This window comes from Asparagus officinalis, chromosome 4 (assembly GCF_001876935.1).
Source record: "Asparagus officinalis chromosome 4, Aspof.V1, whole genome shotgun sequence".
NCBI lineage: Eukaryota > Viridiplantae > Streptophyta > Magnoliopsida > Asparagales > Asparagaceae > Asparagus > Asparagus officinalis.
The window spans coordinates 33,958,157-33,984,866 of NC_033797.1; the positions used below are offsets into that span (position 1 = coordinate 33,958,157).

The 26,710-nt window shown below is 39.6% G+C and overlaps 1 protein-coding gene and 1 pseudogene across 1 annotated transcript; both read right to left on the reverse strand.

Moving 5' to 3' along the window:
• LOC109837155 (probable glutathione S-transferase) lies at positions 5,908-7,502 on the reverse strand. Its single transcript, XM_020405274.1, has 2 exons — positions 7,077-7,502; positions 5,908-6,436 (listed from the first exon to the last, which is right to left on the reverse strand). Exons 1-2 carry the CDS (start codon positions 7,392-7,394, stop codon positions 6,092-6,094), a joined length of 663 nt encoding a protein of 220 aa, XP_020260863.1. The 5' UTR covers positions 7,395-7,502; the 3' UTR covers positions 5,908-6,091.
• On the reverse strand, positions 8,757-26,428 carry LOC109838485 (annotated as a pseudogene).

The following is a 26,710-nucleotide window of genomic DNA, read 5'->3' on the forward strand; positions in this document are numbered from 1 at the left end:
GAAAGTCCGAGCACCCGAGGTGGCGTCGGCCAAAGCCGAAGCCCACCAGGGTGGCTCGGCAAGGCCGAGGCCGCCTCAGGGTGGCTCGGCGAAGCGGCCACGCTGGAGGTGGATCGGCCCAAGCGAGCCACCCCAGGGTGTCCCAAGGCCGAGCCCCTGAGGTGGTCGGCCAAGGCCGAGCCCACCATGGGTTTCGGCTAAGGCTAGCCACCGAGGTGGCTAGGCTCAGCTGTGCGCGGCACAGTTCTGAGTGCCTATAAATAGGCCTTGTGCTGCATTTTGTTTAGAGTTGGAATTTGGGGAGAGAGGCGAAGGCCCTGTGGTGAAGCTCGATCTAAAAAAAGATCACATTTGAAGGCTTGGAGACTTTGACTTTCGACAGTGCTCGGGCGATCACCAACGCCATAAGGAGGAGTTCGAAGGATTTGATCTGAGTCTACACGATACACTCGGATTAAGCTGTTTGATCCGAGATTCGAGGGTTGTTCTTGGTGAAACAATCCGTCGGCTATATTCCCTTGGTGGAATATACCTGTCATTCGTGAGGATCCGCCGGATCGAGATGACGCGGGTGGTCAGGGCAAATAACCCCGGCGCAGGCCAAAGAACCCACACAAAGCGAGTGACGCAAACAGGAGCTCGCGATTGTTCGACACAAAAGGAAAATTGTAATCTGTTATTTGTTTTATTTGATTTTTCATTTTAACGGATTCATAAAAGACCGATCTTGTGCATAAGTTGTTATACGAGATGCTGATATAACAATGAAGAAGGCACATTTTTTAGCTGAGAACCAATATCATGAGATTCCGTCACATTCATGAGCTTCATCGAGTTCTCATCTTCCGCCTCTGCTCGACTCCTTGCTTCTCCTTCCTCTCGTCTTAATGCTTACTTGTACCAATGTTCAACTCTCACAATTACTCTTTAGTACTCCCCTCACTTTTCAATAGGTTTTTTGTATGAAGGTTATACAGACTTGGCAATGTAATTATGTTGTTTGTTTAAGCAGTATAAAAGTGATTGCATGATAGATTGAGGGAAGAATTGTGAATGACATGCAAATGTGTATAGTATGGTTCAGTATGGTTGCTAATATTAGCATGAGTTTTCGTTGGCAAGCAAGAGGTGTGAGCCAAGTGCAATACTGTCCAGAGAAGTTGCTTTGTTAACATCTTGACTTTAGTCTGAACTGACAAGTTGCAGGATAGGACGTCACTGGCTTATGACTTGGGTTGATCATGTCCTGACTAAGTTATTAATGTTAGGGATTGTATTATATTGTTTTTTTCATGTTCTTCTTGTTGTAAATCAATATAATTATGATTAATATAATGGTGCTATGCGAATCTTGATCTGTTGCGGTTTAATCGTAAATATTTGCTATTGATCTTTTAATTACTGTTCATTTATTTATTTTTCGTTTTTTCTTCATAAAAAGAAAAAATTAGTAATTGAGTTATTAATATGATTAACGTATTCAGTTTGGTCGCCCAAATTGATGAAAGTATATGTCATGAAAGAGATCTATTATTACTCTTGTGTTTTATAATTTCGGGGATGGGCTTTCTTTTGTTTATTTTTTACCCTAGATGCAGCTAATTTTATTAGTAATTTTTAATTACTTTTTACATCCCCCCAAACCTTATACCCCTACTGAAGAATTAAATTATCAGCAAATAACATAATCTGGTAGAGCCATGAACAGATATGTGCGTTCGCCGATTTGCGGTTTGCGCCTATGCCATGGCATCAATTAGCTCTTCTGGAATTGAGGTTCTTTGTTTTGGTGTGCGGTCGACCGCCAGCGGTTGTATCCCGAAATTGACTGTAATTCTTATTTTTTTCTCTTCGGGTTTTGGGTTTCGTGTTTTCGAGCCTTTGCTGTTTGATCCGCGGACCTCTATGTTGTTTGATCCTCGCAGTTTCGTTTCTATGTTTTCTTGGCTTGGCTTTTGGTTTTTCGATTCCGATTTGTTTATGACTTTTACTTATATTCCTTAATACTCTGATGTTTGAGGGTACTTGAAGGACGTTATTTGATGCTTATGTTCTTTTTTGGGGGATTTGTGTCATCATGTGGAGGAGAGTTTGTGATGTATTCTAAGAGCATGTTTTAGGTTTGGTTGGGATTTATAACTATTGTATTCCTGATTATTTAATAGTAAGAACTCCCCTCCTCTTTGCTCCCCGTTTGTGGAAGTTATGCAGTTCTCGTTGATAACGTAATCTCTGTGGTTAGTGGTGATGTGCTTGTTTATGTTGTGATTTTCTTTGTTGGATTGTGTGTATGCGATTGGGTCGCGCGCGTCATATATGATTTATAGGCATTTTTTCGGTGGGTATAGGTATGTGGTTTCTATGGTGAGTGCGCTCTAGGTCTATGTTGGGTATCATACCTATTTTAGTCCAGTGGTGTGTAATGCCACAAGCTGCACCTATATAAAGTGTGTTGGTGGAAATGGTTTTTCAGCCCGACGTTCTGATTTGGTAGGTTCTTTCTTGCATTTGTGCGAGCTCAGCAATATGAGACATGATGTGTAAAAATTGACGGGAGACAAGCGAGTGGAGATTTGGCAGCTTTCCTTTCTGGAGGAGATCGGGGCGTTTGATGTCGAGATTGCATTGGTGTGCAGGATACGAAGTTTGGACGCCTCTCATGTATAGGTTGCCGATGCTGAGTTTAGATATGAGATTCTGTGGAGTCTTCAAGGGTTTTGTTACGTCGGATTTGGCTCCAGCACTTAGTCACATCGGGATGTGAGATTTGACGATAGCACATTTGTGGATTCAGAAGCGTTGTTGATTATCAGGGTATCGCTTCTGACTTTGTTTGAGCAGCAGCAGGTATGTCACGTTTGACTCTCGGCAGGTGGAGAGTGGTGATCAGATCTTTGGAACATCACAGCAGGTGGAGACTGATGCTACTCCACATTGGGAGAAAACTCCAGATCATACTGCATTATTTGGGATTCCAGCTGATGTGACACAGATTGGGAATCGTATTATTTTGGATGCAGATGAAAGGATAATTGATTCAAGTACAGCTGGTAGATGTAGTCTGGATATGGCCATTGGTTCATCTCAGGTGGAGGTGTTTGGATTAGTTTAGTTTGGGGCCATTGGAGGTGCTATCAGCCGCAGACTTGATCGTGATGTTGGAGAAGGGTTGCGAACTCTTCTAGTGGATTGAGGCCTTTGGAGGCCATTTGGGTGAACTACGTTCGGCTTGATTCATTAGGCTAGAGGATACATAGGTAGTCTTTCAGATGCAGACGGTTAGATCAGTTGTGGGGGGAGAGATCGTGTTTCAGCTCTAGATTGGTTCCCCCCTGACTTGTTGAGGGATTGGATGATTTGGTATCGGCTTAGTTTTTTTGGTGGAAACATTCGCCGAGGTGGAGAATTGAAGAATTACAGGAAATCAGCAAAGGAATCAGCAGGTAGAAGCCAGACAGATCAGCGGTCGACCGACGCGGTCATCCGCCAACGTGCACAAAGCCTACTGGGAATCGGAGCTGGTGGCGGTCGACCGACGCGGTCGACCGCGAATGACTGTAAACCGCGAGACCTGTGCGGTCGACCACCGTGGTCGACTGTCAATGTTTCTGGGCTGGGCTTTTGGTTTTCGACCCGATTCGTTTTGTAAGTTATATATATCCCTAAACCTGATTGTTTAGGGTAAGGCAAGGACGAATTTGAGCAGTCTTTGGGAGAGAGTTGTTGCATCCAATTGTGGGAGAGTTGTGAGAGATCAAGAGCATTGTTTTAGGGTTTGGTCTGAGAGATTTGTAACTCTACTTGTATTCTCTGATTTCTAATAGTAAGAACTCCCCCCTCCTTGCCCCGTGGACGTAGGCATCTCGCCGAACCACGTAAATCTCTTGTGTTAGTTGGTGATTGTGCTTGTTTATTTGGTTGTGATCTCTCTTGGTTGGATTGTGTGATGCGAACGCTTCCGCACCGCGCAACAGATATAGGCATTGGTGGGTAATAGGTATGTGGTTTCCGCAGTTGGGGATTGCTCTAGGCATTGGTGGGTTACAACCAAGTCCCGTTGGTGTGAAGTCCTACAAGCCCACAACAGATATAGGAAGTGTGTTGGTAGAAAGGTAACCCGACGTTCTGAGTTTGGTAGGGGTTCTTTCTTGCATTTGTGCCGAGATCACGGCAATAGGAGACACTTCATTGGTGTGAAAACTTTGAGGCGACAAGGCGAGATGGCAGATTTGGGCAGCTGTTCCTTTCTGGAGGAGGATCAGCGTTTGATGTCGAGCATTGGCATTGGTGTGCAGGCTACGACATGTTTGGACCGTCTCATGTATAGGTTGCCGACTGCTGCATGTATAGATATGTGATCTGGTGGAGCTGCTTCAGGATTTGGGTTACGTCGGATGTTTGGCTACCCAGCACTTAGTCACATCGAGGATGTGAGATTTGATCCGATAGCACATTTGGGATTCAGAGGCGTGTTTGATTATCAGGTATCGGCTTCTGACTTTGTTCTGAGCAGGCATGTCACGTTTGACTCTCAGCAGGTGGAGAGTGGTGATCAGATCTTTGGGACATCGCAGCGGGTGGAGAGTGATGCTACTCCACGTTGGGTGGAAATTCCAGATCATACTGCATCATTTGGGATTCCAGCTGACGTGACACAGATTGGGAATCGTGTTGATTTGGATGCAGATGATAGATTGACTAATTCGAGTGCAGCTGGTAGATGTAGTCTGGATATGGCCATTGGTTCATCTCGGGTGGAGGTGTTTGGATTAGTTCAGTTTGAGACCATTGGAGGTGCTATCAGCCGCAGACTTGATCGTGATGTTGGAGAAGAGTTGCGAACTCTTCTAGTGGATTGAGGCCTTTGGAGGCCATTTGGGTGAACTACGTTCGGCTTGATTCCTTGGGCAAAAGGATACGTAGGCAGGCTTTCAGATGCAGCCGGTTTGATCAGTTGTGAGGGGTGAGATCGCGTTTCAGCTCTAGATTGGTTCCCTGACTTGTTGAGGGATTGGATGATTTGGTGTCGGCTTAGTTTTTTTGGTGGAAACATTCGCCGAGGTGGAGAATTGAAGAATTACAGGAAATCAGCAAAGGAATCAGCAGGTAGAAGCCAGACAGATCAGCGGTCGACCGACGCGGTCATCCGCCAACGTGCACAAAGCCTACTGGGAATCGGAGCTGGTGGCGGTCGACCGCCGCGGTCGACCGCGATTGACTGTAATCTATTTTCTCTCGGGTTTTGGGGTTCGGTCGACCGTCGCGGTCGACCGCGAGACCTGTGCGGTCGACCGCCGCAGTCGACTGTCGATGTTTCTGGGCTGGGCTTTTGGTTTTCGACCCGATTCGTTTTGTAAGTTATATATATCCCTAAACCTGATTGTTTAGGGTAAGGCAAGGACGAATTTGAGCAGTCTTTGGGAGAGAGTTGTTGCATCCAATTGTGGGAGAGTTGTGAGAGATCAAGAGCATTGTTTTAGGGTTTGGTCTGAGAGATTTGTAACTCTACTTGTATTCTCTGATTTCTAATAGTAAGAACTCCCCCCTCCTTGCCCCGTGGACGTAGGCATCTCGCCGAACCACGTAAATCTCTTGTGTTAGTTGGTGATTGTGCTTGTTTATTTGGTTGTGATCTCTCTTGGTTGGATTGTGTGATTCGAACGCTTCCGCGCCGCACACAACACCCACCCCCAACCTTTTGGAGCAAAAATCATAACAGGCTTCGTGACCCTTCACAATGCAAGTCGCCTCCTTTAACAGCAATCTGAGTTAAGTCCTCGGAACCATTTTTCAAACTGAATCGGGAAACGAGCAACTTCTAAATAAGAATAATGCATCTTTCCTCCCTTGTTGTTTAGTTCACTCTATAAGTCACAACAATTCCGAGCACTAAACAAGAGTACAAACTTACCAAAGCAGAGAACAAACTTTTATTCCCATCTTCAATTTCCTCCAACCAAGAGAAAACAAAGACCCCACAACACTTTCATTCAAATATGCAAGTATGCAACTAAAAGCAAATCAAGCAAGCAAGCACACGCTCGATACTCATAACCCAACACAGAAGCAAACGTGAAGGAGTATTTTTTTCCTACTCAATCCCTTGCATCTTTCTAAGCATAGTAATGAACTCGCAGACCTTTGCCGGTTCTGGCAGCACTTTAGCCACAGTCTCCCTCTCCCCGCATCTCTTCATCCAAGCGCTGAATTTGGGGCACTCGTCTTCGAGCTTGAAGTTGCCATAGAGCTCGAAGGCGCAGAACCAGGAAGTGAGAGGGATGATGATGATGTCGGTGAACCCGAAGGTGTCTCCGCCGAAGTAGTCTTTGTCTCCAAGAGCTCCCTCTAGATGCTTAATGACTTGGATGAAGTCTTTCTTTGCTGCCTCTTGCTCTTCTCCTTTTGTCTTCCAAATCTTGTTTCCGGACTCGTATACCTATCAAATTGAAGTGGGGGGCAAAAAAAAAAAAATTTGATGGAGTCAATGTTGATGAGAAGGTGTGGACACTGAGGAGTACGTAGACAGTAAAAAATTCACTGTTTTATTTGCAACTGTTTGTAGATATCGCACGGCAATGAGGCTGCGTTTGGCAAATCCACATTGATCTCTCGTAGCGGACCCCAACCGACTAGGAGATTAAAAGCTGTTTGGCAAAAACTAGACCAGGATTGCCTTGCTTTATTAATTTTCTCCCCTTGACCAATGACCAGGATAGAAATGATCACCATCTCCTCTAAAGATCAAATCCTAGCCAGACTAATAATAGGCCCAAAACCTGAGAAACCATCTAATGAATCTTATCCATGGGACAAAAAAATGAAACATTTTATCTCATATTGCAGTATCAAATAGGCCAACGTTTAATTAGATTTGTAACCATGGTTAATTAAGTCCATCATAAATCTGTGATATGACTATTGTTCCTCACATCAATCTCCATCAAATTCTAGTTTGGATAATAAATAAACCTTTTTTTTTTCCAACCCAACACCAAAAGTATGTACGACTGCAGAAAATGTTAATAAGCCCAAAAGATGTCTAGTTTGAATAAATCTTAGAGACAGCTTAAAATTACCTTTTTATCGGAAAAATCAGCCCAAAACCGAGCGACGGATCTCTCGTAAGCACGCTCCGGAAGCAGCGCAGGAGTCGGCCATTTCTCATCAACGTAGCTCACGATGATGCTCGACTCAAGAACCGGCTTGCCATCGTGCAGCAAAACCGGTACTTTTTTGTGAACGGGGTTCGAGTTCAACAATAGCTCACTCTTCCCCCCCAACAAGTTCTCTTCTTGGGACTTAAACTCGACTCCTTTCTCGGCCAGCGCAATCTTCACCCTCATCGCAAACGGGCTCGCCCAAAAGTCCAGCAGCAAAAGCTCGTCGGCGGACATCTTCGAACCTCTCTTGTTGAGTTTGGATCGGTTTCGATTGCAAGGAGTTTTGAGGATTAATCGGTTTGTTATATAGAGAGATGGATGACGCTGTTTGTGATTTATAAGACGATGGTATGACCGATGAGCTGGCGGCGACTTCAAAGATTCTTAGTCTGTTTATAAAGTACGGCTGCTAATCTTTGAGTTAATCGTCGGATTAAACTAATACGCTATCTGCTCCGTAAGACGTAATTAACTTATTATGTCAAAGGATTCGCATTGTCCATATGAAACGTCATCGGTTCTGTCACTAGTAGTAGTAGATGTTTAATTTGCTTATTTTAACCAATTAGCTGTTGAAAGAGAAATTGTAATCATCATAATAGAAAAATAATAGTGTTGCTGTCGTTTATGTCACTGAAATATTGGGACAGAGACCGTCGGTCCTTTTGAGTTGATGACTAAGCCGCTGCAATTGGGACAGTGTAAGAGAAAGGTAATCAATCACATGCTCAGTCTACACTTTGGGGCTATTTGTTTTGAGTTTTTTGCCTCGGGGAGGGGGTGGAAAGCTGCCATTATGGCAGCTTTCTCCCCAAAACGCCTATTAAAGAGGCGTTTTGGGGAGAAAGCTGCCATAATGGCAGCTTTCCACCCCCTCCCCGAGGCAAAATACTCAAAACAAACAGCTCCTTTGCTTGCCCAGAAAGGATCTCGTGTTCCAAGGCCAGCGAAAAACATAATTACTTATCGATGAAAGAAAAAAAAATAGAGATGGAGAAAGCAGTCATAAAAACGCAGATATTTAATAAGGTTTGGCAATCAATTGTGATTACTTACGTTCCTAGAGTATGACCAGGTCAAGATTCCACTAATAATCAATAAATGATTACAACAAAATCTCTGAAACGCTAATTTCAAAGTATAGATTCTATCAGAACGCCGCCATAAAAGAGGGTGATCTATGCCATTCGTAGGTGACTGGAGGATTAGTTTGGAAATTTTAGCCCTCTCATCTATGGTGCAAAACACCTCGTTCCTATGTTGTCACCTCAGTTTCTCTCTATCGAATGCAAACACAGTAGGCAATTGGGATACATATTTATAGCATGCTAGCAAATACGCCCCTCATGACAAGGGAGAAAGTAGAGAATTCAAGCTCTTACAAATAAACCAATGATCACTTCTCAATCATAAGTGCTAAAGGTCAGTTTGATTTCAAAAACTGAAATACGCCTCAACATGACAACACTCAGTTTAGCATACAGAAACGGAGAGGAATTAGGCACACTACACGACATTAAGGAAGATCTATATTTCACTTCTTGGATTCGCACAAGAACAATGCATGAACGCAATCACAAGAATTTATGAGCAACTTGCAGAAAATCTGAAGTTGGAAAAATAGAATGTACCAACAATCACCAATCAACTTAACTCTAGCTTCATACAAACATAACTCGCATACCCCTTCCAAGCATCACTAGTTAACTGTTACTAAACAAGATTGAAACTGTAAGATCTCAAAATGTCCATGATAAAGAGAGAGGTCATACAATTTTGTAGAAGAACAATCATCTGTATGATAAAGAGAGAGGTCATACAATTCTGTAGAAGGCAACCGTCCACATAGGAGAAAGTAACCCACACAAGAACTTTCAATAACTCTTAGCTCAAGATGGCTATACATTTTCTTGAATTATATTTACTTTTGAAGTTGTTCCTCTTCAGCCAGCTCTTCTCTTTGTTGTTGACTTCTTGTTGATCTTAGCCTCTTTTTCTTTTCTCCTTTTTTTTTCTGTTCCAAACAAATGCCAACCTTCCCCCTCTCACCCTCCTCCCTGAGCACAAACACCCACCCTCCGCGAAATCCTATCACCTTCCCTCTTTTTATTGTCTTCAGAATGGTGAACTCCTCCCTTACTTACTGACAGATATGCTTTCAGTCCCATATAAAAAATTGGTGAACTCCTCCCTCATCTGTACACCACAACTCCGCTACCCCTACATACAAGTCAATATAAAAAAATGCTAAACAAAAATGTACCTAGAAAGTTTCAAGTATATTGAAGGTAAGCATCATGTAATATGTTGGATAGTTTTTAATTTTGATTGGGCCCCATAATGTTAGCCGCCCATGATGTTAGCCTAACTTTGAGGATAGTTTTTAATTTTGATTGGGCCCCATAATGTTAGCCGCCCATGATGTTAGCCTAACTTTGAAAGCTTAAAATAAATAAATAAGCGTGCTCACATAATGTTAGCCGCCCATGATGTTAGCCTAACTTTGAAAGCTTAAAATAAATAAATAAGCGTGCTCACAGCCACAAAGAAGGAAAAAAAATGAAAAAGTAAGGTGGGTCCCACACAATTTAAGAAAAAGAAATATTAAGACGTGGGCCCCACATGCATAGTAAAATAATATTATTAGTACATAGTATTTTCCCAAACATTATAAATAGACCACAAATCCTTAAAAAAAATTCATTCAAAAAAACAACAATCAATATATACAGATATATATGTTATAGAATAGCTAGTGCTCGTAAGAACAGTGCCTAGACCGAGAAGGTCTTATAGATCGAGGAGATATTTGCCTTATAGATCGAGGAGATCTTGACAGTACTGAGTCGGTGCACACCAGAGTACTAGACTGCTGTTCCTGAAAGCAATTTGACCTTGGGATCCTTGCACCGGAGTAGGTCAAATAATGATTTAAGCACAGCGTTTTACAAACCACAGCAGCTGAGTTGAAAATTTTTAAATTAATGTACTTTGGCTTTCTTTTAGTTATTTGCTGCTTTATATCTGTATTATTCCAGATTTAACCACATGCGTCAACAATCTTAAAGCATTATTTTGATCTACCATGGATCCTGCGAGGATTCTTGGAGTGGACTGTCTTAAGTTAGGGAACTTTGACGGTTCTAACTTCAATGCATGGCGTCGGAAAGTAATGTTCGGGATGCAACTCCTGAAAATATACTATGTGGTTTCTGAGGAGAAACCTGACTCTGAAGAAGATTTTGAATCTGAAGCCTCTTGGGCTAGAGATGATCACTTCTGCAGGAGTTATCTTCTTAACTGCCTGGCCGATCATTTGGCAGATACTTACACCAACAAGCATTCTGCAAAGAAAATCTGGAATGCTCTGAAGGACCAATACAAGGATGAGGAGAAGATGTCCAAATCTCACCTCATTGACAAGTTTCTGGACTTGAAGTTTGAAGATGACAGTGAGGTTTTGCCTCAAGATAAAGAGCTTGAAAAGCTTGTTATGAAGTTGAAGGATAAAAAGATCAGTCTTTGTCAAACTTTCATCTCTGGTGCAATTATTAACAAGCTTCCTCCATCTTGGATGTCATTCTCCACTGATATTCGAAGAAGGAAAAGACAGGTGACTCTGTCTGATTTAAAGAGATTCATTCGAATCGAGGACGAGACTCGGACTTGCACGAATACTGAGCTCTTTGCTAAGCAGAAGACGTTTGCTAACATGGTGGTTGCTAACTCTGAAAATGGTAATAATTCATCTTTCAACAAGAAGAAGAAGTTCTTTAACAAAAGGAAGAACCAGAATCCAAAGAACCTGAACGTTCAGAAGAAGGAGTTCAAGAAGTGCGGCAAATGCTTCAATTGTGGGAAACAATGACATTTTGCCAAGGACTGCAAAACACCAAAGAAAGAAACTACACACAATATCAATCAAGTTGATGATTGTGTGGCTATGCTCTTTTAGGTAACAACTCCTAACAACATCTCTGGTTGGTTGTTAGATACAAGTGCTACTTGTCATGTCTGCTCCAACAGAGATCTATTCTCTTCTTATGTTGCTGTCAAAGAGAACGTATTAATGGCTGATCGTTCTGCAGTTCCTGTTCTTAGAACTGAGACTGTGGTGCTGACCCTCTCTTCAGGGAAGACTCTCACATTGAAGGATGTGAAACATGTTCCCTCAATTACCAAAAACTTAGTCTCTAGAAACCTGCTATGTGATGCAGGTATGAGGCTGAATTTTCAAGGAGGTAAGGCTGTATTATCATTCAAGAAAATATATTTTGGCAATGCATATCATACTGATGGCATGTATAAGATCAGTACTATTGCACCTAACTTGGTTATAAATAAAGTATCCTCTTCTGCTTACTCCACTGTATTATGGCATAATAGGTTAGGACATGTAAATTATAAAAAAAATGTCTAGCATGGAGAAGTTAGGATTACTTCCAAAATGTGGGGGTAACAAACCTGAGAAGTGTGAAGTTTGCGCGCAAGCAAAGCTGACGAGGAAGCTATTTTCAAGTGTCACGAGGAGCACCAACCTGTTGGATCTGATTCATTCAGATACTTGTGACTTCAAGAGCTTCGTCACTCGTAGCGGCAAGAAATACTTCATCACATTCATTGCCATTGGCGATCATTCTCGCTTCTGCCACATTTACCTATTATAAAATCTATAGATGAAGGTTTCAACAAGTTTGTTGAGTTTCGGACTCGAGTGGAGAAGCAGCTTGGACTGCAGGTGAAAAAACTCAGGAGCGACAGAGGAGGAGAATACCGATCTAAGGAGTCAAAAGCATACTTCAAGGAACATGAAATCATTGTTGAAACTACTGCTCCGTATTCTCCGCAATCTAATGAGATTACAGAAAAAAAGAATCACACATTGACCGAATTCGATGCTAATCACATCTGGTCTTCTTACCTGCTATTGGGGAGAGGCCTGATGGCAAACTAGATTCTAAACAGAGTACCCTACTCCAAAACTGATAGTACTCCTCATCAGTTATGATTGGATATCCAGACTCTTTGGATAATCTCAAAGTGTGGGGGTGTCTCGCATATGTTCGAATTCCAGATATCAAAAGGCCTAAGCTCAGACCAAAGGCTAACAAATATGTGTTTCTTGGTTTCGCTAAAGATAGCAATGTTTGCAGGTTCTTGGACCTTGGAACCAACTCTATCATTGAAGCTCGAGATGCAGAATTCTTTGAGGATAAGTTTATCAAAGATAAAGAATTATTGCTCAAAAATATAGCAGAGAATGCTAGTACGTCAGATGCACCAGAGGAGCCAGTTTCGCAAGAAACTAAAAATATCAATGACGAAGGAGTTATCGAACCATCCTCCAAGCGTATCAGGAGACAGAAAGATTTTGAAGATAACTTCATCACCTATAATGTAGAAGGAAACCTACAGACTTTTCAAGAAGCAATGCAGTCAACAGACGTTCTTCTGTGAAAAGAAGCTATAGATGATGAGATAGATTCATTAATCCAAAATCATACTTGGGAGCTGGCGGAAGTACCTGAAGATGCAAGGCCTATTAGTTGCAAGTGGATCTTCAAGAAGAAACACCGTCCTGATGGTACTATAAAAAGTACAAAGCAAGACTAGTGACTAAAGGATTCTCTCAAAAAGAAGGTATAGATTTCTTTCATATCTATGCACCAGTTTGTAGGATCACTACCATCAGAGTGTTTATCACATGGGCGACGATTAAAAGGTTTGTCATACATCAGATGAATGTGAAGACTGCCTTTCTCAATGGAGATCTCACAGAAGAGATCTACATGAAGAAACCAGAAGGACTTGATACTCCAGCTGGTAAGGTATGTAAACTTGTTAAGTCTTTATATGGACTTAAGCAGGCACCAAAACTCTGACATGAGAAGTTTGATGGGGTTGTTCGCAACAATGGGTATCAAGTCAGTGAATCTGACAAGTGCCTATACATCAAGGTCGCTGAAGGAAAGGTGGTGATCATCTGTCTTTATGTGGATGATATGCTCATCATCGGGAGTCATTTGGAGATAGTAACATCTACCAAAAAATTTCTCTCGGCAAAGTTCAGCATGAAGGATCTTGGACCTGCGGACGTGATTCTCGGAATCAAAATCATATACTCTAAAAAAGGTATTGGATTGTCTCAATCTCATTATGTCGAGAGCATGCTAAGAAAGTATGGCTACAACGACTTTCCAGAACTATCAGTACCATATGATTACAACAAGAAGCTTTGACCAAACACTGGAAGACCAGTAAAGCAGCTAAGGTACTCAAATATCATTGAGAGTCTCATGTACGCAATAAGCTGCACAAGGCCAGACATTGCATCGCTCTAGGAATGCTTAGTAGGTTCACAAGTAATCCTGGAAAGCTTCATTGGGATGCTGTCCAGATATTGATGAGATACTTAAAAGAAACTATAGGTATGGGGCTATTCTACACTGGATATCCGGCTATAATCGAAGGCTATTCAGATGCGAGCTGGTGCTCAGAACCTGATGCGTTCAGATCTACTGGAGGATTTGTCTTCACCATGGGTGGAGCTGTCGTCTCGTGAAAGTCTAAGGAGCAGACCATGATTGCACATTCATCGATGGAATCTGAGTTCTTCGCACTCTGTGCTGCAGGAGATGAAGCTGAATGACTCAGTTGTTTTCTCCAAGACCTTCCATTGACAGAATTACAAGGCGCAATTATTATCTATTGTGATAATCAAGCGACGAGTGTTGTGACAGCGAACTCGTTGTTCAATGGAAAAAAGCGAACCATTTGTCTGAAGCATGACTATTTGAGAGAGCTCATTTGTCAATGAGTTATCTCTGTGATTGACGTCCGATCTTCAGAGAATGTGGCTGATCCTTTGACTAAGGGTCTGAAAAAGGACATAGTCGAAAGGACGTCTGCTGGAATGAGTCTCAAAGTTTTGTAAGTCTTACAAATACTTACCATGTTTATTACATCAAGTTATTAGTTCAAAGCTTATGCTACTAATGACAAGATAAATGGTTCAAAAGTCAAGTAAGATTTACAAAGGGAGGGTTCAAGTTTTCTTGGATTAGTCGGTGTCTAAGGTAAGGTTTGGGGTTACGTAACGTGCTCCGCAAGGAACGAGGTACTTAATTGATCTTTGATCTACCTCTAATACTATCCTTACCTGGCTGAACTACCCAAGTAAAACTTTGATCTTTTCACCTAGAATTCTATCATGTAAAGGGGATGGCTATTAAGCCTTAATGAGTCTAAAGCATTTCGGATGCGGGGTGTTAGATAAGAAACACACCTAAAGGACTCACCTAGAATCCTATAATAAGAGAGGATGCCTATTAAGCCTTAATGAGTTCAAAGCATTTCGGATGTGAGATTTTTAATAGGAAACATGTCTAAAGAACTCACCTATGCATGGGTGGAGAGTTGGTCGTCTCCTATGGTGTTTTGTGAAAAGATACCTAGAGCCCTAGCAGAAACCAGGACATGCACAGAGTCATACATGTACAAAGACAAAGGCAAAGGTAAAGACAAGTGTGGTTCAAAGTGAAAACTACCACAGATAAGTTTGATCTTGTGTGATCGTTGAATTTTTAGACATGTGTTGGTTCAAGTCTCTGTGACACCATGCACCTATCTTTTATTCAGTTGGTCTAAGGGGATTCAAGTCCTTGTGACATCTACCTTATGCATAACGATTGAAACAACGGCACTGCTACACGACACTAGTTTAAAAACTTGTGGGGAATTATTGGATAGTTTTTAATTTTGATTAGGCCCCATAATGTTAGCCGTCCATGATGTTAGTCTAACTTTGAAAGCTTAAAATAAATAAATAAGCATGCTCACAGCCGCAAAGAAGGGAAAATAAAAAAATAAGGTGGGTCCCACACAATTTAAGAAAAATGTGGGCTGCTAAACGTTGAAATATTAGGACGTGGGCCCCACATGCATAGTAAAATAATATTATTAGTGTATAGTATTTTTCCAAACATTATAAATAGACTACAAATCCTTAAAGAAAATTCATTTTAAAAAACAACAATCAATATATATAGGAATAGCTAGTGCTCGTAGGAATAGTGCCTAGACCGAGAAGGTCTTATAGATCGAGGAGATGAGATCTTTGCCTGATAGATCGAGGAGATCTTTACCTTATAGATCGAGGAGATCTTGACAGTACTGGGTCGGTGCACACCAGAGTACTGGACTGTTATTCCTGGAAGCAATTTAACCTTGAGATCTTTGCATCGGAATAGGCCAAATAATGCTTTAAGCACAGCGTTTTACAAACGCACAACAGCTGAGTTAAAAATTTTTAAATTAATGTACTTCAGCTTTCTTTTAGTTATTTATTGTTTTATATCTGTATTATTCCAGATTTAACCACAGGCGCCAACATAATATTGGTCGAAGGACTGTGTAAGCCCGGATATGAAACTAAAATTAAGCATAAGCATGTTATAAATTCTTTACTTTTAGAGCACTATGATGTTAGTTTAGAGAGCTGTGAGACTGAATTTAATGTGATAATACGAGGAAAATAACTTGACAATTTTCTAACTGCACATTTCCATTAAGTTGTGTACTGCAATGTATAAATAATAACAATATCCAACCTAATTCCATCCAACTTGCTGTGTTTTTAAGTCAGGTTATAGAAGAAACAGATGGATCTTGAAAACTAGGATATGGCGCATGCAGCATAGACTGCGAGCACCCAATTCTAGCTGCTAATGAAGGATGTAGGTCATCTATACACTTAACCCATTTTGTGATCTTAAAAGCGATAGCTTAGTTGTGGAAGGTATCAACCACATGCATTTTTGCACATATAATTAATAAATAATAAGTACGATTCCAATACACACTGGATATAACTTAGTTACACACATTAAAAATATATGTTTGACCATCGATATTAAAGATTCACATCGTTCATTGTGATCTATGCATTAAAAACTTCATGGAGATAAAATATCACACACATTCAATATCTCTAGTTTATACATCTAATGAGCTAAAATGAATGGTCTGTAATTCTCTTCAATGTTGGTCATTTTGAGTTGCTTGAATTATAGGATAGAAAATTTTAAATCACATGATTTTTGATCCCATTACACTTGATGACATGTAGATAACAATGAACAGTGTGGATCATTATTATCGGTAGGCAAAAGTGTATTTTCACTGGTGTGTTACTAAGTTAGTTATAACCTCTGTGTATGGTAACCCTACACAGTTAATATATGCACATATATTTGAATGCACACATATATAAGGACATGTATGCAATAGATACAAATATGTGCGGAAGTCACTTTAATACTTACAAAGCATAACTAAGTTACTTATATCCACTTACAAAACTACATGATATGCCATTAATTTGGATGGTTTAATCATTTCATTTTGACCTACATATTTTGAATAGTCTAAAATAAAAAGCGGCTTTATGATATAAGATCCCAAATTTTCTTCATTTCTATATTAGACCCCCAAATCTTGATAATTCTTAATTAGACCCTCAAATCCTTTTAAGTTAATACAAAAAAGACCTCCTAGGTTCGATATAGCCTTAATTGCAAAATTTCTCTCTTAATGTTAGATATTTTTATTTATAGACCATTATGCCCACGCTCATACAAGATTTAGCACATTTAAATGGTTGTGTTCTTCCCCAACTCAACTTTCTCTCTCAAACTCATCATACTCATTATCTCTCTCTTATATTTCTCTTTCAATATAGTTTCTTCTCTCTCTAACTCCTCATACCCATTGTCCCTCTCATTTTTCTCCTTTAATCTACTTTATCTTTCTCTTTCAATATAGTTTCTTCTCTCTCAAAGTCCTCATATCCATTGTCCCTCTCATTTTTCTCCTTTAATCTACTTTATTTCTCCTCAAGTCTCTCTCTCCACGCTCTCCGGCTCTAGCAATCTATGAGAATTGAGTCCTTAAAGCTTAATAGGTTTGAGATTTTCCAAGGAAATAAGGAGAGATTAGGGGAAATATAGAAGAGAAACAAAGGAATTGAGAAACAAAGGTAACAGGAGTTTGGGCTCCAAAGGGTTATTATTGGTATTTTACTGTGTAATTAAGATTTAACATGCTTAGGTAAAGAATTTGGATGGTAATCATTCATGAGGTTCTTTTTCTAAACAACTAAAAGGAATTAGGGATCCTATTTAGAGATACCAAGTTTTGGGGGTTTAATATATAAATAAAGAAGATTTGGGTGGTCTTATTTCATAAACAAAGTAGGCACATTGATTTCTAATTATTCATACATCAAAAGATTGTAAAATTAATGTCTTACAACAACACAACTAAAGTTATTTGTCCAAAAAAACTACATTATAGCATGAAACATGGACTAGAAAGTCTTAAAACATTAATATTTCTCATTTATAGATTTTTTTAAGAAAGAATAGATCATCCATTGGAATAACCAAATTCATACACCGAGAGATCTCTTTAGTGTATCATAGGAACTAACCACTTAGACATGGATAATGTATGCCTAATTTCATGGTCCTTTTAGGAATGAACTTTTTACGAAATGTAGATAAAATTGACCAGAGTTGGTCATCCAATTATTGCACAATACACGTTTTCTGTAAGAGGGCATGACTCATGTAGTTATCCAAGGAGTAAGTATCAAGCTGCTCCTTATATAAATACATAAATAAATAGATAGATACATTGAGTCATCGACACCCACACACAAATAGAACCCTAAACACATGTATAAATGTGCATACACATAAATGAGTGCCTACGTGTGACTATTAGTTCGCATACATGTACACAAAGTGCACATAGGGGATGAGTTCAAACTTGAAATACAAGTTTGGAATTAAATATAATTTGAAATTATTATTTTTTTAATTCTAACTAGGGCACTTTTCACCTCTCTAAGCTGAATATTAAACTTCGTTTGGCATTTTCATAAAGCGACTGCTAACTAGGTGGATAGCTAGATTTCATCAGATGAGATGAGAAAGGTCAAACAAGAAGATGATTGAGAAGTACCAAATAATGCCAGAAACCTAACCCAATTTTGATTGGAAAATGCCCAATGATGCACAGAACCCTTACCTCAATTTTAGATCGCAGATCTTATTGGCTAGCTAGTTCCCTAGCTCACTCCTGAGGTTTCAAACGGAATCAGCATCAACTGCCGAAACATAATATAAGTTAAGAGAGAACAGTTATTTAAAGCTAGATTGCAAGGAATAAATCTGTATACATGCAAGTCTGCAATGCATGTAACATTAGTGTCAGATGACCATACAATAGATTAAAGTTAATGTAAACATCAGCATGTAGATAAGAGAGGCTACCGAAAAGCAATCAGAATTGTGAAAATTGAAAAAGTTCCGCGTGTTGTTCATATATTTATTCAATCAAAAAGAAAAAGAGTTTGGCATAATTGAAGAAACCATCAAAATCAACCCATAAATATTATATTTCCTAAGAAACTAGACAATATCATGAGATTTAAGACTTTTTTTACCATCAGGATTCACTCTATTCAGTATTTTAAAAAGCCTCCGCCTAGTCCGTCTAGGCGTACGCCTAGGCCTAGGCGGTACCTAGGCCGCCTAACTAGCGTCTGGCGCCTAGGCAGCACTTACGCTGCCCACCTAGGTTTTACGAATGTTTAGGGGAGCATTGTCTACTTACGTGGACTGCACCCTGTAGGTCTTGATTGTGATTTTATGTGTTGCAGCCTACACGTCCTCCAAACTCCATTAACCTCCAAATATGAACAGCTCCACTACCTCCTCTGACCTTCAGCAAAACCTCCTCGACCACCACTTAAATGAAGAAAGAAATCCACCTAGAGACCAGTCCCACATCTCAGCTTTCTATAACATCGACATTCACTATCAATTATTGTAATTAAAAAATAAAAAAAGAAAACGTCGTAGGCTCCAGCCTTGTTATTTATTATTTTGGCTATTTAGTATTTAAGTAGACATGATTTATTATGGAACTAAGATTGCTATCTTTTTTTTGGCAAATTTATATGAATTTAGTACATATTTTTATTAATTATTATTATTAAATAATTTTAAAAATAGCCAAATGCTTAGACGCCGACGCCGCTTATGGTTTAGGCTAGGGTCTAGGCGCTAGGCGCTCACTCAAACGTCTAGTCCGCCTTGCGTCTTCTGTAACATTGTCTCTATTGGACATGATGAGTAGGTATAGACACCAAGTGATTACATATTCCAAGTTTACCTTACATGTACCTAGTATGTAACAAGGACACTTAGATGGTCTTCATGACAATAAAGGTATATTCAAACATGGTATTCAAGACAATAAAGGTGTATTCAAAATATTGTTCACATGTTACAAAAAGAAACAGTTAAATCACATTGACACTGCTTTAGTGCTTTCCATGCTCAAGCTCAAGTTTAATAAGCAAAATCGTCACTGAAAGAAAACCGTGTGGAGTTCAATGAAACAGGAGGGAGAAATGCTCATACCAAGCAACGGCCAAAGCTTCCACGTCCAGATGCGCTCTCATAAGACTGCTTCAGAACTTTCTCTATTAACTCTTGCTTATGCAATAGTGTATCTTGCCCATGACTAATGATATATTCGGTATCCAATGCAAATAACTGAAAAAAAGATTAGATATTGCTTTAAAACTAACTTACTTAGATAAATTCAAATGCAGAATGCATAAAATATTTGAAATATAGATTAAAAGAACTTTTTTCCCATGATCTTTGAGTTTCAGGTGTCCGTAATACAAGCAGTAAAGTGGAAACGACAGCTATGAAAAGTAAAAGGTGCACATGGCATGCAGAAGAGGGTGTAACCATAATCACAGTATTCTTTAATAATTTGGGAATTCGTGAACAATAAATGAATCACAATATTAAGGGGCTGTTTGGTTGATGTATTTGGCATTGGGGATTGGGCAGAAAGCCTGCCAAAATAGCACTTTTGGCAGGTTTTCTGCCCAAAACGCCTCTTTTTAGAGGCGTTTTGGGCAGAAAGCCTGCCAAAAGAAAAAGAGGCGTTTTGGGCAGAAAACCTACCAAAAGTGCTCTTTTGGCAGGCTTTCTGCCCAACCCCCAATGCCAAATACATCAACCAAACAGCCCCTAAGCAACAATTCTACTTATGAATAATTTGGAATAGCTGAACTTTCAGGGAAGTACTTGTAAACAATGCAGAATTTAAATGTTAAATCCATGATTTTTTCATGATTTATTTCATAAGGATATGCAATTGAACATGCTTTTTGTTGCCATTATAATGTACTAACCATTGTTCTACACAGATAATTGTTACTAGGCATAACTACAAAGAATAATACTCCACAATATTAGCACTGAACTACTCTCAAATAATTTTTGGTCTTCTTAATCTTTCGCAAGTTCTGAACTTTTAACCTTCACCTAATAAATTCCCAAACACAGGACTTGTGACTATGAGTAATAGAGAGTCAGAGAGAACTTCTTACGAAATGAAGCCATAGCAATGTGGTTATGCTTCCTACTAGTGTGAAATGTGATATTGGCTAAAGTCTTCAAGATCTTGGCAGGGATAGATTCTCACATCGTTACAGTTGAAACCTCATCCCATTAAAATGCAGACGTCTGAGGACAATGATTCGAGTATGAGAAAGCTCCAGAAAACTAACCATTCGAATGAAACTGGCTATCCATGTGATTATGTTGTAGAAAGGATCATAGCCAGAGGCAACCATGGGCAGAAGAATGTGTCATAAATCTTCAAAAGCATGTTGAACAGTTAGTTTTCAGGTGCAGCCAAACAATTTTAGCGAGTAGGCTTCCATTAGCTCCCAATTGAAAGTTGTATTGATTTTAAGATTCCTCAAAAGGATATTTCCTGTTCAGGCATTGTTGTTGCTGATGGATCACTCGTTGACTTTTGTGACATTAAAAAAATCCACATAAACCTGCATGTTTGTGCAAAAAGCACCATAGATTTGAGCTCTTCGGGATAATTACTAGTTTGGTTTCATAAACCTACAAATTGGCACATACAATTAGATTCCACGCCTAGATCAAGTGGACAATGGGTATCTACCAAGGGTCCATGAGCATACCTTGCCCGAGCCATCCAGCCACACTAGCTGGCTCCACAACTACCAAAGTAAACATATTTTTCAATATAATTACATCCGTAATACTCAAAAGTACAGAAAATGGGAAAATCACTTTGTATCTAGCTAGCATTGAGTTGCTCTAAGAGGCTTGGTTAAATTGAGATTCTGAAAAATGGGCTCCATAAACAGGTCAACTGAACTGCCAAGGAATATTGGTATTAACCTCAACCTATCAAAAGCATAGTATCTACAGTACATTCTTTGCACGATTGGCTGATCAGTAATTACAAGTCCTTGTTTCAAATGAAACAGGGGTGTCCCCCCATGAATAAAATGCCACACAACTTATTAGCTATTGTATAACTCCTTTCAGCAAGGATTTAACAGTTTATTATTATATGTATTTCAGTGAACAAGGAATCAGACTTCCAGTATCTTCACTGTTTCTGAAATTTCCTATTTATGTAAGAGGTGTATTTCTACTATCAAATAACTAAATGTTGCCAAGTGAAGACAGAAAACTTGTAGCTAACTAGATTACCTAATTAATCCTCAAATATATAAAACCATCAAATCCAAAGCCAAGTTGAAAAAAGTTGCACACCTGATCAAATAAAGCTTTGTTCAAATTCACATTGTAATCTATATGCATATCTTTTAAACCACTGCTTAAAGCTTTGCTAAGTGGAAGTGCCCATCTCCAAAGATCTGCATTTTCAATAAATTTAAAAAGCCTATTTACCCTTTCCAGATCACTGTCTGGAACAAAGTTAACTCAATACCGGCACCTATGTTGCACGGAGACGGGTGCCGACACGGACACGGACACAGCTACAGACACGGGACACACCAAAACCGTAAAATTTAGAATACGAGGACATAGCTATATACATACATATTAGAATTAATAATCCATACAAGGTCAATCTTATTTTTCATGCACATGTTATGAGAACTAAAATCCTTATACCAAAATCCATATACCACTTGTTTTTTAACTAGATACCCAAGCGACCTTTTTAAATCATACTTATGAATTGGGTACATGCCAAAACGAGTCTGGTCGAGTCCAATGAGTTTTATAAATTTAAGATGAAATGCATGCTATATGTATCAAGAAGCGTACCACAATGTTTTTGAATTAAAGCGTGTTATATAATTGAGTACATGTCTGAGTTAATGTATGTATATTGATTCAAAAAGTGTCCAAGAGTGTCGGACATGGATACGTACACATACACGGACACGGGAACCTAAATGAACCTAAATGAAATGTCCACGTAACCTAGACCGGCACTATCACCCACTCTTGAAACATCAGCTTTTCCTAAAAGCTTTTCTTTGAAGTAGTCATAGGCAATTGTAGCCCCACTTCTCATCATATCGATTTACCTTAGTCATATTTGTGCCAATTGAAGCATTTTTAGATAAAGCTTCAAATGCAGTTTTATGATGGTCTAGGATTGATTCAAGAGTGTCCAAGAGTGTTGGACATGGATACGTACACATACACGGACACGGGAACCTAAATGAACCTAAATGAAATGTCCACGTAACCTAGACCGGCACTATCACCCACTCTTGAAACATCAGCTTTTCCTAAAAGCTTTTCTTTGAAGTAGTCATAGGCAATTGTAGCCCCACTTCTCATCATATCGATTTACCTTAGTCACATTTGTGCCAATTGAAGCATTTTCAGATAAAGCTTCAAATGCAGTTTTATGATGGTCTAGGATTGATTCAAGAGTGTCCAAGAGTGTTGGACATGGATACGTACACATACACGGACACGGGAACCTAAATGAACCTAAATGAAATGTCCACGTAACCTAGACCGGCACTATCACCCACTCTTGAAACATCAGCTTTTCCTAAAAGCTTTTCTTTGAAGTAGTCATAGGCAATTGTAGCCCCACTTCTCATCATATCGATTTACCTTAGTCACATTTGTGCCAATTGAAGCATTTTCAGATAAAGCTTCAAATGCAGTTTTATGATGGTCTAGGATTGATTCAAGAGTGTCCAAGAGTGTTGGACATGGATACGTACACATACACGGACACGGGAACCTAAATGAACCTAAATGAAATGTCCACGTAACCTAGACCGGCACTATCACCCACTCTTGAAACATCAGCTTTTCCTAAAAGCTTTTCTTTGAAGTAGTCATAGGCAATTGTAGCCCCACTTCTCATCATATCGATTTACCTTAGTCACATTTGTGCCAATTGAAGCATTTTCAGATAAAGCTTCAAATGCAGTTTTATGATGGTCTAGGATTGATTCAAGAGTGTCCAAGAGTGTTGGACATGGATACGTACGCATACACGGACACGGAAACCTAAATGAAATGTCAACGTAACCTAGACCAGCACTATCACCCACTCTTGAAACATCAGCTTTTCCTAAAAGCTTTTCTTTGAAGTAGTCATAGGCAATTGTAGCCCCGCTTCTCATCATATCGATTTACCGTAGTCACATTTGTGCCAATTGAAGCATTTTCAGATAAAGCTTCAAATGCAGTTTTATGATGGTCTAGGATTGTCACACTATAAAAAAGAGGGAAGGAAAAAAAGAATTAATTAATTAATTAAACTTAACATAAACAATAAAGACCTCAGAATTATAAACTACATTATTGTAATAATGTAACTTCCACATGCAAAACAGTGAGGATGTATACATTACACTATTAAATTAACTGGCATTGCTCTTAGTGCTGTTTGAACCTTTAGATGAAGGTTGTAAACTCTAGTACATGCTATTAGAACCTTTGAGCATGTACAAGCAATTTACGCTACTAACTTAATAGACAACGATAACAGTGTTACAAGATTGCTTCAAGTAGGCTATGATATGTGTGTGATACGCATCATAGAGAAGAGTTGAAAAAAATGGAAACAAGGATTAGGAGACAAACCTCTCAACTCTGTAGATATTTTAGCAACAAAACCAAAGTGTCCAACAGAATCTAAGAGATATACATCACCAAGCTCATCCACTGGAAGATTCTCAGCCCTGAAAAGAAAAGGAATAGTTTGAATTTAAGTTAGATCAGAAGTTTGGGCAATAATAATAAGGGTTATTTTGATATTAGCCCTCTAGATCTTCAATATTTCGATACCAGGCCTCCAAATCTTTGAAATTGATCTCAGGCCCCCCAAATCCTATTAGTATATTGAAATAAGACCTCCTAGTGAAAATGAGGTTAAAATGAGGGGAATATTCTGTTTACTTTAACTTTTTTGGTGATTTGTCAGTTATATCCCTCTCACACAAAACCAAACACATTAACCACTTTAACTTATATCCATTAAACTACTATGTTCGTTTAATAAAACTCTAACCCCAAAAATATTTTCCATTTTACCTTCCCAAACGTCTTCCCCACCAGCTCCCAAATTTGCAACGCATAGATTCCCGTTGAGGAAGATGTTTCAGAAGATGAAGTGGAAAATGAGTTCGAGTTAGAGTTTTATTAAATAGATTTGGTGAGCTTAACAGGGATAAGTAAGTTAAAGTGGTTAATGAGTGTGGGTTTGTGTGAGAGGACTATAATTGGCAAACCATCAAAAAAACTAAAGTAAACAAAATGTTCCCTCCAGTTTAACTAGATTTTTACTTGGGGGTTATTTCAACAATTCAACGTACTAATAGGATTTGGGGGCCCTAAGATCAATTTCAAAGATTTGGGGGGCTACTATCAAATTATTGAAGATTTGGGGGGGGGGCTAATATTTAAATAACCCTAATAATAAAGCTCTGTTTCAGTACCAAGTTTATTATCCTATAGTTGTACCACGTAATATAGCTGTAACACTCATTAAACTACATAAGAGGATGCTTTTCTTGTCATGGTGAAACTGATACACTTGTACATTTTACTTTATTGGTAGCTTTATGTTGGGCAGGTTCCCCAATGTGCAATCATTTTTCAATAAAAGGCATGTCATGGTTAAAGAGTTCTGGCAGGTTTCCATCATTGTGCTCTGATTCAAGATCCCATAAAAAGCATGGGTGGAGTTACATGGGCATCAGGTGGGGCATTTAGGGGCTGTTTGGTTAGAATTTTTTTTCTCTTGAAAGCCTGCCAAAGTGTCACTTTTTGGTAGGCTTTCAGCCCAAATCACCTTTAAAAAAGAAGATTTTGGCTGAAAGCCTGTCAAAAAGTGACATTTTTGACACTTTTGACAGGCTTTCAAGAGAAACTTTTCCTTAAAAACAGGGAACCAAACAGCCCCTTAGTACGTCGGACTCAGGAAAGATCACGCCAAAATTGAGAGCCTTAATCTCAATATCTAGATCTCGGCCAAATACCGAGCAACTTCATTGTTCGCCGCGGCCGCCGCCGATGCCTCCAAAGGCTCATGGTTGTTGTCTCTGTCACGACTCATGAACGACCATTGGTATGCCTCTATAAGCCTAATAAAATCCTCGCACGGCCCCTTGTGTGTAACAAACGCAAAGTCGAGATCACATGCAATGCAATAACTTGTCCCTTGTCCACACTGGCTCAACTCATCGTTGACCACCACATTGAATCACCGAGCCAACTTTACCGTTTTAGGCTTTATTTTTGTGCACGGTAATAGTTAGGTCTACGGGTTCCTAAGATTCGAATTTCAAAATTTCCGATCGACTTCTGGACAAATTGAGGAAAAATTACGTACTTGATGGGGTCATAGACAGTGTTGGGGAAGAAAGCGACGGGCAGAGACGCGGCTTTGAAGTAGAGATGGGCCGCTAGGGCTGCGAAAGCTCCGTCAGGGCACGGGTAGCGATACAGCACCGCTGATTTCTTCGCCGCTTTCGTGGCGAAATCACCAGAATTCGGGCCAATTTTAGCATTTATTGGTCTTTTGATTTATTTAAAACAGGGATTTTGATCCCCGACGGTGACGACGAAAGAACAGCGGTACGGATCGGACGCCGGGGCTGATGAAGCGGGCCGGATCCTTGTCGAACGGTTTAATCACTTGATTATTCGTACCCAATTTAAAACAGGGATCTTCTTATCGCCGCCATCTTTTCCAGCTATTTGCTGATTATACGAAGTTCTAAAGAGTTCTTTACCAGGGAAGCAAGTAAAACTTGAGGCGCCGCTAGAAGAATAATCTCTTTTCTTCAAAAAGCAACTTTTACTTTTATGTTTTTGAAACAAGTAGACGCGGTCCTTCATCCTTACGGATGCTATATATGCTTTACACTCTTGTTTTGATGTTTGGAGCTACGGGGGGCTGTTTGGTTGGTTTCCTGCTGTTTGTTTGCCTAAAAAAAAGAGGGAAATCAAAGAAAAAGAAACCTATTTCTAAGAAAAATAGGTTTTGGGATTGTTTGGTTGGCTAAAAAAAGAAGAAAAATCAAAGAAATGAAGATGAGATGAGATGAGTTGTCACCTTATTATAGGATGATGTGAGTGATTTTTTAAGAAAACTTGTTTTGATGTTGTTTGGTTGACGGA

Excerpts from the sequence above, each read along its gene's own strand:
- LOC109837155 (XM_020405274.1), bottom strand. The coding sequence starts at position 7,394 with ATGTCCGCCGACGAGCTTTTGCTGCTGGACTTTTGGGCGAGCCCGTTT. Across the intron at positions 6,437-7,076 it reads CTGATTTTTCCGATAAAAAG|GTATACGAGTCCGGAAACAA; the intron begins GTAATTTTAAGC and ends TCAATTTGATAG.